General features: G+C 33.3%; 1 protein-coding gene and 1 long non-coding RNA gene across 2 annotated transcripts; one reads left to right on the top strand and one right to left on the bottom strand.

Annotated features, from left to right (window-relative positions):
• Nucleotides 1-876: 876 nt before the first annotated feature.
• On the bottom strand, nt 877-12,458 carry LOC117682072 (uncharacterized). Its single transcript, XR_010713372.1, has 2 exons — nt 12,308-12,458; nt 877-1,066 (listed from the first exon to the last, which is right to left on the bottom strand). It is a non-coding gene; the product is annotated as an uncharacterized lncRNA (long non-coding RNA).
• On the top strand, nt 1,924-4,077 carry LOC136274921 (uncharacterized). Its single transcript, XM_066082848.1, has 2 exons — nt 1,924-3,359; nt 3,643-4,077. The coding sequence occupies exon 1, from the start codon at nt 2,143-2,145 to the stop codon at nt 3,175-3,177; it is 1,035 nt and encodes a 344-aa protein (XP_065938920.1). The 5' UTR covers nt 1,924-2,142; the 3' UTR covers nt 3,178-3,359; nt 3,643-4,077.
• Nucleotides 12,459-14,687: the final 2,229 nt, after the last annotated feature.

Raw genomic sequence — 14,687 nt, 5'->3', positions numbered from 1 at the left:
TGGTTGTCAAAAAAAGAATTAGAATTACAAAAGAACATTTGGTCAATGCGTGTCCACTTAATCTATAAGTCTTTGTGACGCAATTAATTAAACAACACTTGGCCAGGTAAATAATTCTAGGGGCATCGTTAATCCCGTAATAAAGAACTTATCACTCATGGACTAAATCAAATGGATGCTATAAAAACATTTACAACAAAATTACCTCAAAAATCTTGTGAAGCCCACATTCGAAAAACTTTTATCAGAAGAACAAAGAAACCTTAAGTTTGGCATACCCGATAAAATAAAGTTGACATGTGCAATAAATAAAATGACACCTCAGAGTAACCAGACAAAAGCTAAAATAAAATACATAAAAATTTCTAAACGTGTTTTTTTCTTAAAGCACCAAAATCATTAAATTCTTTAATAGTTAAATTTATTATAGAATATATTTCAAAGAAATGAAAATTTAACTGTTTGAATTACTAAATTTAAATACATATTTTAGAGATGAATAAGTATATTGAAAAACTGTAAGTTTTTCTCCACGACAGTTATTTATAACATGGCCACAGTATGCTAGTGTATAAATAATCTACTTGAGTGTGATTTGAATTTCACACAGTCGGCCACATCTGTAACCGATCATATGAACGTGCCAACTTTGGGCAAAATAAATAAAATATTTTACAAATGAAGCATGTTATAACATGGTGATGATATGAATGAACATGAAGCTGAATGTTTCATGCTTGGGAAATAGTTTCAGTGAAAATTTTCAAAACATCAAAAGATATAAATAAGAGACTTTTAAACAAACACACAAAAAGAGAATTTCAAGCTTGTAACACCTCAGATATTTAACATGCAGACTTCCCATATACATGTATAATATTTACAGACACAGTCTTTATAATTCAGTGTTAATTAGCTAGCTAGAGGGAGTAGATAATTAATAGGAATATAGTTTGCACTTGGGTACATCTTTGTCGGAACACTCTCGCCTTTTGTTGAAGTAGTACCAGCACCCATCCTTACGAATCAGCTTCTTTATATATCCATTGTGTGGCCATCTGTCTGTCTGTAAAAGAAATGAAATCTCATTTAATAAACTGATAAATCATCATTATAACAGCATAAAACAAGTGAATAAAAATTAAATTGAGGAGGGGGTGTACAGACCCCTACCCTCCCCTTCCCTTGACCTAGCATGGAATGATTTGTTCAGTGACCAGGCTAACCTTTATTTTACAACAAAATAATTTTAATGATAGAACATTCTATCTAGATGCCATTCACCGCAAATAGAGACATTATGATAGAATATAATAGAATGAAATTATGAAAACAATCAAATCTGGAATTTTTAATGGTATTTTATAGAAACATGATATGCAGAAGAATATATATGCTGAGACATACAACTAAGATTTCATCGTGAAAATTTTAAGTTTGGGACCTGTTCACTAAATTCATTAATTTCATATTGATATCCAGAATCGGCAGGAACTGATGCAGAAAAATATATTCTCCAAACTAAGATTTCCTTGTGCACAAATTTTTAGATTGGAATTTGTATGCATTTTATTCAGCTAACAAAGGTCTATTGATATTAAAAGTTGTAATTTTTCAATAATGAATTCTATATTGAAATTATGTGAATACATCATTCTTCATTATGACCAAGTGATCTTGCATATGTGAATTTAAATACATACTCCTTTTCTCCTATTCACAAAAATACAATTTAATCTGACAATGAAACTTGTCATCTTTTATCAGATATTAAACTCCATTATTGTGCCACTTTGAGAAATTCATTCATAACAATACTGAACACACTCCGAGTATGTGCTTTGTTCCAAACAAACTAGATCTATATAATTTGTGAAAATAAATTAATATAACACCACTACATTCAATATATTGTAACGTGAGGTTCCGGTCACGTGATGGTGAAGGGTTGACGTAAAAACAACCGCTCCGCTGATTAACTTGTTAAACGGTAATTTTCTGACTTTTTAGTCTCAAAATCATATGCAAGTGTTTTATTTGATTAAGTTCTCACCGTATGTGGAAAATTGTGACATTCAACGGTAAAGTGGCTTTTATTTCGGACTTTTGGAATTCTTACAAATCCGTGAGTAACAGTTCACAATGGCTGATAAGACGGAAAAGACAGGGGCTAAAAAAGGTGAGAAAAGTAAAAAGACAACAGAATTAGATACAACTAAACAGCAAAGAATTACGCAGCTAGGCTTGAAAACAACCCCTATATCAACTAGATCTATGACTGTCTTAGATAAAACGCCTGGTAATTGCGCCAAAAAGAGCAGTAGAGAATCGCCCCCCTATGGTGCCCCCGAAATGGTCGACACAGATGAGTTGACGGCAATTCAAGAAAGTCTCAATGAAATTAAAGGAACAATGGTTAAAAAATCAGACATAGAAGAAATCGTTTCGGCTATATTGTGTAAACTGAGGGAAGAGATAAAAACTGAAATAAAAGAAGAAATAAAAGAGGAAATTAAAGCAGAAATCAAAGAAGAAATTGCAAACGAGTTAGAGCAGAAACTAGATGAAAATTCCAAACAGTTCAATACTATGACAAAAGAAATGTCCGATGGGTTTAGTCTGGACTTTAATAATTTGCAGGAAAAATTCCACAAACAAGCTAGTGAGTTTAGAGAAATGTCTCAAAAGTTGAAAAAGTGTTTATTTACGGCTGAAGCTGCACTAAAGCTCTCAAATAGCAACCAACAATACTCACAAAAAAACAATATAAAGTTCACCAACTGGAAAGAAAACAAAACGGAGAAACTTAGGGAGGACCTTATACAGATCTTAAAATCAACGGTAGGCATTGAATTAGACCCACACGATGTATTGGAAATCCACAGAATTCCCGGAGGTGGGGCACAGAATGGGCCGAGACCTGTCATCGCCAAGTTTAGGAATTCCGAAACTAAAATAAGGGTCATCCGCAAGAGGCAGGACGCTCAGCTAAAAAAACACTTTTTTATGCACGACCACCTTACAACAATGAACGGGCATCTAATACGCGACCTAAACAACGACGACAGAATCGACCAGGCCTGGTATTTCAACGGAAAAGTTTTCGCCTTGGATACCAAGGGTAAAAGACACAAATTCGATGTGTTGGACCAAATAGGTGACAAACTGAGGACTTGAAGAGACACTTAAATGATCAGCAGGATGCGGCGGTAGCAGGTGCGCGATAAGTATCGGGATCGGTGTACATGTGTTCAGTGGACAAAATCGGGATCGGACTTCGCTTATGTTTACATGTGTGTGAGGTTTGTGTGCGAGGTGTGAGAATGTGTGCCAGATTTTTCAGATTTGTTTACAATGAGGTAAGAGGTTGTGTATATACTGTTTTGTTAATTTATCGTGACTGATACTTTAAAAATAGCGACAGTGAACTGTCAAGGTTTATCAACTGCTTCTAAACGTAAAGATGTTTTAAATTATTACAAGGGAAAGGGTTACTCAATTTTATGTCTCCAAGACACACATTTTACTGAAGATATTGAGCCATTTGTTGAAACACAGTGGGGTTATACATGCTTTTTTAATTCTTTCAAATCAAACACCAGAGGAGTGGCCATTATGTTTAACAATAATTTTGAATTCAAGGTCAATCAAACTCGTAGGGATAATGATGGTAATCTTCTGGCTCTTGATATGGTCATCGAAGAAAACAAGGTAACAATTATTAATATATATGGTCCAAATACTGACACACCCACTTTTTATGATATGGTTAGAGATGTTTTGTTAGATTTTGATAATGAGTATATTTTTCTCTGTGGTGACTTTAATCTTGTTCTTAATCCCAGCATAGATACTGAAAATTACAAGGGCATCAGTAACCCTAAGGCTAGAGACAAACTTCTTGAAATTATGTCTGATTTGCAACTTTCAGATTATTTTAGAATTTTAAATCCAAGTAAAAGGGTTTTTACTTGGAGAAAGAAAACCCCTTTTAAGCAAGGGCGATTAGATTATATCCTCATTTCTGAAAATGTATCCAACATTGTTGAAAATTTTGTTATTAAACCAGGTTATAGGTCAGATCACTCATCGGTCATTTTAGAGTTAAAATTCAATACATTTCAACGAGGCAGAGGGCTGTGGAAATTCAACAATTCTTTATTAATTGACAAAACTTACATTCAAAAAGTCAAAGACACAATACAACAAGTGCATAACCAATATAAAGGTACTTCCTCGGAATCCATTGAGGACCAGAATTTCCTGGAAGTTCTGCTCATGGAAATTAGAGGTGTCACCATTTCATACTCTTCTTTTAAGAAAAAACAAAGGGACAAGCAAGAGAGGTCCTTGTTAGAAGATATAGAAAAATTGGAATCAAATCCTCATGTTAATATTGATCTTGTTAGTGAAAAAAAATTGGAACTAGAAGGTCTTAGGAAAGAAAAATTACAGGGACATGTTATAAGGTCACGTGCCAAATGGGTAGAAGAAGGGGAAAAACCTACTAAATATTTCTGCAGCCTGGAATCTCGAAATTTTATAAATAAAACTATTAAGAAGGTGGAGATGGATGAAAACAATACTATTTATGATCAGTCTGAAATTTTACAACAGGTAAAGATTTTTTACAAAAGTTTGTATACTTGTAGAGACTCTGAACACATTGATATAAATCTTACAGATGTATTAAATCCCCTACATTTTCAGAGGCTCGATAGAAAGACTTCAGATTCCCTTGAGGGAAATATCACAGAAAAAGAAATTTCCTTAGTTTTAAAAAATATGAAAAATAACAAATCCCCAGGAAGCGATGGATTCACTGTTGAGTTCTTTAAATTTTTTTGGAGAGATCTAAAGTTGTACATTGTATCAGCTATAAATTGTATATTTAGCAAACAAGAGCTTCCCATTACTCAAAGGCTCGGAATTATATCCTGTTTACCCAAGGGTGATAAGCCAAGACAATTTTTAAAAAATTGGCGCCCAATTACCTTGCTAAATGTCATGTATAAACTTATCTCAGGGTGCATTAGTTATAGAATAAAATCTACCCTTGATTATCTTATTTCAGAAACACAGTCTGGTTTTATGAAAGGCAGATACATAGGTGAAAACACAAGGTTTGTATATGACCTTATGGCATATACAGAGTCATTAAAAATTCCTGGCTTACTTATTCTCATAGATTTTGAAAAGGCATTTGATTCTATTGCATGGGAGTTTATTTACAAAGTTTTGCATTTTTGGGGGTTTGGAAAAAATATAATTAGCTGGGTTAAGATCTTAAATACAAACTTTAAAGCAGCTATTTTGCAATGTGGACATCTGTCTGATCAATTTGACATACAGAGAGGTTGCAGACAAGGAGATCCGATTGCTCCATATTTATTTTTACTCTGTGCAGAGATCCTAGCCATACTTATCAAACAGAATACAAACATTAAGGGTATCATAGTTAATGGTAAAGAACACAAGATAACTCAATATGCAGATGATACAACACTGACACTTGATGGTTCACCAGAGTCTCTTTTTCATTCTCTAGATACATTAGAGTTTTTCTCAAAATTTTCGGGATTAAAAATCAACAGCTCAAAAACCAAGGTGGTTTGGATAGGCTCGAGAAAGTTCTCAGATCAGGTTTTTCACCATACCCGATGGAAACTCAATTGGGGTTGTACAACTTTTAACCTGTTAGGGATAGAATTCTGTGTAGAGTTAGATAAAATTACTGAATTAAATTACAATATACAACTGCCAAAAATTCTTTCACTGATTCAACAATGGAACAGAAGGGTTCTAACTCCTGTTGGTAGAGTAACCGTGGCCAAGACTCTAATTTTGCCGAAATTGAATCATCTATTTATTTCGCTACCCACACCTGATAAAGCATTTTTATCCTCATTGAATACAGCAATATTTAATTTTATATGGAAATCTAAAGGTGATAAAGTAAAAAGAAAGATAGTTACTCAAGATTACACAAAAGGTGGTTTAAAAATGCTGGATGTCCATAATTTTGTTTCTTCTCTCAAATGCTCATGGATTAAAAGGTTAACTCTCAAACACAAACCATGGATGGATATTTTTTTTGCAATTAACGGCAAAAATGTTACTATGAAAATGTTAGAGTTTGGGGATGATTTTATAAGAAAGATGATTAAACAAAATAATGTTTTTTGGCAAGATGTTTTTCAATCATGGCACCAGGTAGTGAACATGTTAAACAAACAGCCTGGTTATATTAAGAAAAATATTATCAATGTTCCAATATGGCACAACTCTTGTATTACAGTTGCCAATAAATCTTTCTTTATTAATGTATTGTACCAACATGGTGTAAAGTTAGTTGGAGATTTCTTATCTGCAAATGGAGCTTTTTTGACATACGATTATTTTTTACATATGTTTAACTTGCCTGATATATATGTCATGCAATACAACAGTATTATTAGCGCTATTTCAAAGTTTTTAAAATCAGTGTTTGTTGAAAGAGTAAATATTGAAAAAAATTGTACTCCTTTTTTACCAATGTATTTTGAAGTGATTTTATTGAATGAAAAATGTACAAAGGCAATTTATAAAATTTTGAACTATACTGAAGCGGTTCCAACTGCAATATCAAGATGGAATAATGAATTACCACTTGAACAAAATTTGTGCATACAAGACTGTTTCAAAATATGTTTTATGACAACTAATGATACATCTGTTCAATGGCTGCAATACAGAGTTCTACACAGAATTCTTCCTGTTAACTATTATTTAAAAAAAATCAAGATCATTACAAATGATTGTTGTACTTTTTGTAAAGAAGAAATAGAAACAATACAACATGTATTCTTTAGTTGTACTAATGTTTTACCATTGTGGAATGATCTTAGTATGTCTATATATAGAAAAACAACAAAGAGGGTTGGATTCAATGTTATCAATATACTATTTGGAGAAAATTCTCTAAGTGTAGACAATAAACCTGTGAACTTCATAATTTTATATACAAAACAATTCATATATATATGTTTGAAGCAGAATAAGATTCCAAACTATGTTGATCTATTATATTATTTGAGTTTTAAATACAAGATAGAGAAATATGCATCGGTTCAAAAATTTCAACTTAGGAAATTTGAAAAATGTTGGTCACAGTGGGAAGATCTCTTTTGTTTATAATTGTATACCTATATTTTACAGAGGTGGAATTTGCTACGAATATTATTATTTCATTTATTATTTTTATTAACCATTTAATATACAACCTCAGGTTCATTTAATTTTGATTTTTGAATGAGTGTATGAATGAAAGTGGTATGAAAGAGTGATTAAAATATTTAAAAAAGAAGTTGACATCAGTTTAATAGTAATTATGTATGTTTGAATTTGAAAAATGCAAATAAAAAAAAAAAAAAATATATTGTAACGTAGTCCGAGCAATTATTCCCATTTTCATGTAATTAATTAAACCAATTGTCCACCAGGTAGCTTTTTGATATCTAAGCACTGATCGCCCCGGGCGATTAATTTCCTCCTTGGGAATAAAAAGTCCGATGTTTTGTTTACATTTTATTTTAGTAACTGTTAAATCTCGATATAGATATATAAAATCAACAAAGTTCACAATAAACAATAAATCCAAAGAATATCACATTGTAGTCTAAACGGAGTCAAAAACGTACTGCCCTGAATTAAATATATAGTAAACTGTCATCACTCCTAATGAGTGATCGGTTATATAACAATGGGGCATCACTCCTTATGAGTGACTTGGTATAAACAATTCTAAAAATAGCACGGGTGACTGAAAATAAGGAAAACTAGACACGATCTCGTTGCGAGCAACGAGTGGGTCTTCCGTCCGATTTTTGAATAGATTAGATTAAACTTATCACTTCAAAGATAAAATCGTAGATCTAAGCGAAAAATAGTTTTAAAAAAAATTGCGACAATCGGGGCTTGAACCCGGGTCACCTGGGCCATGTCCACAACTCTATCGACTGAGCTACTCAAATTCTCGCTTCGAAACTTTGACGTTTAATTTCTCGAGAATGCCTGAATTACCTGAAAGCACCTTGTTGCGAGCAACAAGTGGGTCTTTCGTTTGATTTTGAATTGATAGGGTTCAATTAAACTGTTGACATTTGGTACGATTTACTATCATATTAACTTCCTTTTAAACTAATTTTTCAACCTACACTGCGAAATGCAGATTTCCGGAAAACGTCATTTTTAAACTTCAATATCTCTGCAATGCGTTGTCCGATTTTCAAACGGTTTTCAGTTTTGTATTCAGTACAAAAATGTCAACAAAACGCATATGCTTTCAAATTCCAAAAATCGAAATATTACAATCACTTCCGGTGACGACCGGAAGTGACGAACGACCTGCTTATATTAAAATTTGATAAGTTTAAAACATATTCTGATGGAAAAAAAATTGTAGATTTTTTGATTTAAAAAAATTTTAAAACACAATTTTCCAAAAATGCTGTTTGAGCGGACCGGAAGTGACGGACGATCGTAGTTTTACCTGATCGGCCCTAGAAATTCAAAAATCTATCATTCCTGAAACTTTCAATTTTCTATCTTTAATCGTTTTTGCGAAAAAGGGAGGACAAGATCACTTTTTACAAAAAGAAAAACGAATATAACGGCCGACCGGAAGTGACGTCATCAACAAAAATGTACATGATAAAAGACCTTGATATTTTGTATTATTCGTGAAATTTTCATAAAAATCCATTGTAGCATATTTGAGATATTTGAGTTTTAAGAAAAATGTTAAGAAAAAAAAGAATAATAATAGTGAAAAATAGAGAAAAAGAAACCTAACAAAAACAATAGGGTCTTCCGTTGGAAACGGAAGACCCTAATGATAGGTAACTAATTTAACAATAAATAAACAAATAAGACTGGAATTTAAAGTGTTACAATATTGTCTAACATCTGGAGAGAGAGAGAGAGACTGAGAGAGAGACAGAGAGAGAGGGGAGAGAGAGAGAGAGAGACAGAGAGAGAGACAGAGGGAGAGAGAGAGAGAGAGACAGAGAGAGAGACAGAGGGAGAGAGGAGAGAGAGACAGAGAGAGGAGAGAGACAGAGACAGAGACACACAGAGAGACAGAGAGAGAGAGAGAGAGACAGAGAGAGAGAGGAGAGAGAGAGAGACTGAGAGACAGAGACAGAGAGAGAGAGCAACTGGTCAGTACCAAGGACTGAGCTTGGATTGCCTGATCATTCCTTAGAATATTTATACCCAACCCCATTAAAACTGTTCATTCCCATATACCTTACCCATCACAACTGTTCATTCCACTATATTTACACTTGCAAATGTTTTCCCTTATATAACACTGTTTACGCAAGCTGTTATTCCTGCATAACATCATTATGGGTCAAGAGGTCAAAGTAGCGCATGAATAATCTAGGTCACTACTTTTTTTATGTGCAAAAACTGACCGACTTGTGCTGAAACACACATATTTACATATCGTAATGAAAACATAATTTAGGCATAAAAAATAATCGTATCTGTATTTTGTTATACAAATTTAAGTTTTATTCGTTCATGCGGGGGATAAATGATTCATGTTAAATAACACGTCAGGCCTGTAAACAGAATGGTTATGGATCGACATCGTAACGAAGCGTTCTTAAAAATTACAACTGCAATTTCTCAAGGAGTTAATCTAGTGAAAATTCATATCTGACTTTGTTATATTCAGTAGTATATTCTCACTATATAACTCTATATAGACGAATAGTCAATAATTGTAATATCAGCTCGTCCGAAAAATATTGACCGGTCAATATTTTTTAGATATTGACCGGCTAGGAATAATATCTAGAGAACATTCCCTCTATTTCAAATAATCGCCTCTGATTTGTTGATTCGTAAACGGTGACGTAAATAATTCTTCGCGACTCCAAAACAAGGTGACGTCATAATAGACAGACAGTCAAGGCAAGTAAACAACGAACGCGCAATGCAACGGTTTGCTATCATAACGGATATTAAGGATTTGCGAATTACTGTGAAGTAAAATCAGGTAGAACACCTGTCTGATAATTCTTACGGTCGGCGGAATATCACAAGTGACGGCGCCGTTTGATGCTGAGGATATTTTTGAAATGAACTTTGCACAAAATTGAATTCGTGAATTCTTTGTTGAGCTGAGAAAATTACGGCGATCTGTTTTCAATTAATTTCTTAAATTTTGGTTTGTTTCTTCATATAACAAAACAAATGTTGACTGTGTTTTCGGGCAACATTGATTATATTAGCCCCCTTTGGACGAAAATATTGCCCTCCGCTTCGCGTCGGGCAATATTTCGTCCCTCGGGGGCTAATATAATCACTGTTGCCCTCAACCCCAGTCAATATTTGTATATTATTACAAGTCTCGGTCAAAATTACAAACGCAATATCACAGACCTTTCGTGTTTAGTCCATTCACGGATCACGGTCAAATTTAACTCCTTGTGCTTTTCTGTCCGATTTGTTCCGTAAAAAGAATTTCGTTAAAATCGCTTTCTTCTATTATGTCGGAGGAAATCATTATGCTCTTGAATCTGATTCTGCGATAGATTTTCCCCTGAAAATGCGTAAGTAGAATCTAACTCAACTTTCGATCGCTTTGTTTTCAAATTTCTAACCGCTCTGCGACTTCAACAGAGGTGGAACTATTCCGCCAAGCTTCAATTGTTATTTTTTTCAATTGTACAAGTAATTTTATTTTCTGTTTCCCTTTTTAATAATAAATCAAAGTACTGAAGAACTGACGGGAGTTGATTTTGTTGATGTTTATTTATTTTAAAATCAATGATATGTTATTTTGCATGACAAGTACGTGTATACTTAGTTTCTAATTTGAATTACGCATATTTTTATAATATGAATTTTTGAACTTTTTCAACTAGAATGTCGAGAAACCTCCACATGAATCATGTTAAATAATATTTATAGATAAAATTAATTCAATCAAACTATGTATCACTGGTAAAAATATTTATCGCAAATTGTATGGATCCAAGCAATATTGAACTCTAGTCTCGTTCAACCAAACGCTCGGCTGACACCGTAAATATTGAACTCTGGCGTAGGAATACATACGACTTCAAAAATATTTAAATTGTTCGTACCATTTAAAATCTGACTATTTTAAAGGTATTTGTAAATAATTTTCCTTGAAAAACAATGCTTTATTACATCGAAATGATCAATTATTTTCAAGAACTAAGTCTTGTCAGGAGCAATGATTTGTGCTGAGGTCCAAACACTGTTTCACTTTCGGTTTGTCCGAGTGACTGCATAGGAGAGTTGATTAGAAATCAACTCCCAAAAAGTGTTGTCTTGTCAAAAGTAGTGTCATATTTATTTATCACGATAATCAAATGCTTGCAATATTGTTGCACTATTTTTTGTTACGTCATCTTAATCGACGTGGCTTTCTAGGTTATCACAAAAGAAAAAGTAATGAACACATTGTTATTTTCATAATTTGCAACAAATGTATTAAATATAAGTATATAAATATACCCAACCCCATCACAACTGTTCATTCACATATATACCCAACCCCATTACAACTGATCATTCCTATATATACCCAACCGTTCTGAACAACTGTTCAATCTTATATATTCACATCTACCAAGTATAAGTTCCTCTATTTCTTACGGAAAGTTATAGTTAATTCATTAAGCTCTATAGAAACAGCCAAACTGAAATCTACACGCCCCATTTATCAATTGGTCGAAATCTACAGCAGCTGAAACTGACACAGGACTGAAATTGACACGCCCTGTTTATCTGAACCTACAGCGACCTCAGTAAAATCACGGACTGCACGAAATAATCATGATGATGCCAGACTCAAAGTCTCACAGGAGACGATTTTGGCTGTTTCTTTTAGCTGACATACTTATATGTACATTAACAGTAATTTAGTGAATTTTACTAACTTTTCATAATCAATTTATTAATTAGTTAAAGTAAAAATGTTAATATAAAAAATAAAATGCTATCTTTGATGATTCATGTGGGTTATGAAGGTAGCGATCATTGCAGGAAAAATTTACATAACCCACTAACGCTGGTTATATATTTTTCCTGCAATGTTGCTACTTTTATATCCCAAATGAATCACCGTGCAAAAACAGCATTTTATTGTTCAAATATACCCAACCCCATCACAAGTGATCATTCCTATATATACCCTACCCCATCACAACTGATCACTCCTTTATATATACCCTACCCCATCACAACTGTTTTATTTGTGGGTATCAATGGTGACAGAATTTACCTCGGCTTTATTGCAGACTGCGTAATCCTGTGCGTCCCTGTCACTCCATGCACGATGTTGCGCGCACCATCTTTGTAGGTTTCACTGACATATTTGCTATTCTATACACACCTGGAAAAATATCAAGAAGTTTTATAATGATTTACACACCAAGTCCTCATGACCATGTAATTTATACATAATGTAACAATGGCGCCGGAAGCATATATAGTATTACCTATATACCTATAAAATATCTTACCTGTCAAAAAAAAATTCCCAAACAATGAAATTTCTAATTCGAGGGGGAGGTGGCTGGTATACCTTTGACTCCTTTGAGAAAAGGTGGAGGGGGGGGGGGCTGGCCCCTCTCTGATGCTATGTGCCTAATGGTTAGGTCTACCTTTGCAAAAAAAAAAGTGTGGGGGGGGGCGCCCGGGCTAAGGCTATGGCCCCCTAAAATGAACATCATCATTTTACTGTAATTCTTTGTACAGATATACATGTGATGTTTAATATATAATTTACATAATGTTCATTTTGATTCAACTGCCCACAATTTAGAAATATATGACATTGTAAAGAAAACCTTTTCCCGCCAGTTTTGCATTTTTAGCATAAAACAGCTTATTTTCAAGCTGTTTTTCTTTCAGAAAACATAGAGCGCATGCTTGAACAAACAAAATATTTTAATCAGAGATGTATCTAGCCAAGGCTAATAAGTGACCAAAAAATGTTCCTTGTTCAAGCATGCGCTCTACATTTCCCATTCATAAAACGATAAGAAAAATGTCAATTATATGATGAAGGGGAAAACTACTTGTACAGTCATATGGGTTACTCCGTATCTTTTTTTACAACTAATTTGCAAAATATCTAAAATGCATGTTTATAATTGGTTGTTTGGTGTCAACAGAAATAATGATATGAAAGGAAACCGATCTTTATCACAAAATATTTCTATCTTTGAAGTAGCGACCTTGACAGTAGTTCTTATGATCGACATCCCCACTTTTATTGCGGGTCACTTTCTGGTGTTTTAAATCAGTAGCTAAGTACATGAAGCACAACAAATTCCGACAAAAATAATAATTTTAATGTTGATTCGATACACCTCAAACTGAAAAAAATGCATGAATTAGTTTACATTTGATAGGTTTTGTGAAAAAAATTCCTTACAGTTTTTGAAGCATATAACATTGCCGATTTATCATCGTATCATCATACAGTTTGTCTATTTTCTTCGATTATTCAAGCCACATTATAAATGAAAAAATATTTAGCAGCGTTTTCACTATAGTCTGTCCCAAGTTATTGCTTCCATCACTTTTTGATGATTTTTAATAAAATTACACACACCTGTGAAAGAAATACAATTGAAATCGATGAAAGGGAATATATCCAAGATATCTTCATTGAACAATTATCCCTTTTCACTCATAAAATTTCACAGCAACGAAAACAATTTTCTTACGGAGATTTGTAATGGGAAATGTTTACATCTTTTCTCCATTCGGAATACACTCGGAATACATCACGCAATTTTTTAACGTTATCATCCGGGCTTATTTATGGCTGATGCAATGCAAAATCTCCGTAGACTTTCAATTTTGGGATGTGTATTGAAACCTGAAGCGGTAGAGGGGGCGTTTCAAAACAGATAATCTGGACATTTTTCATATTAGTGGATGTACGTAGTTTGAGCACAAAAGTATTTACTATTATTGAAATATTAAGCAAAAAGTGGTGGAAGCAAAAACCCGCGACAGAGTATAGACACATATCCTCCATTTATGTCAGCAAAAGTATATAATCAAATATTAACATGATATTTTCTCTTCAAACTTGTGGCATGTACATGTACTTCCAAAAGGCAGTAAAGCAAACAAAAGCACTACAAATACAACATTTTGCAATAATCTTTCTTGTTTAAAGAAATTAATGAAATTGTTCATGATCATGAAATCGATGTTTGAAAATAAAACTCAAGAACATGGATATCAATTATTATGTAAATGTGCTTTTATGCAAGTTATTTTGAAACATAAAATAAATGTAAATATCAATTGCGATTAGGTATGTTTTATTTATTTTATTGTCGATTACCCTTACGGGAACTGTGATAAAGACTATAGCAATTAAGCAATTATCTCACCTGGTCAAATTCCCGTTTCGCACACATTTTTTCGATACCTAATTTTCAAATGTGTGCAAAACGGGAACAAACCCCTCTAGTAATACAATGAGGGTTTCACACTTCACTTTGGAAGTAAACCATGAAGAGACGGGTCTCCAAAAGAAGACAGGCCAAATACAAGTTAAGCTTCATTGGCAGAAAGATTACATAATTTGGGGAGATATCCTTTAATTGTACAAGTATGATAACAGAAATAATATTTCA

Source organism: Magallana gigas, chromosome 4, assembly GCF_963853765.1.
Source record: "Magallana gigas chromosome 4, xbMagGiga1.1, whole genome shotgun sequence".
NCBI lineage: Eukaryota > Metazoa > Mollusca > Bivalvia > Ostreida > Ostreidae > Magallana > Magallana gigas.
Note: the sequence above shows the minus strand (reverse complement) of the source record. Positions and strands in the feature narration are given on the sequence as shown.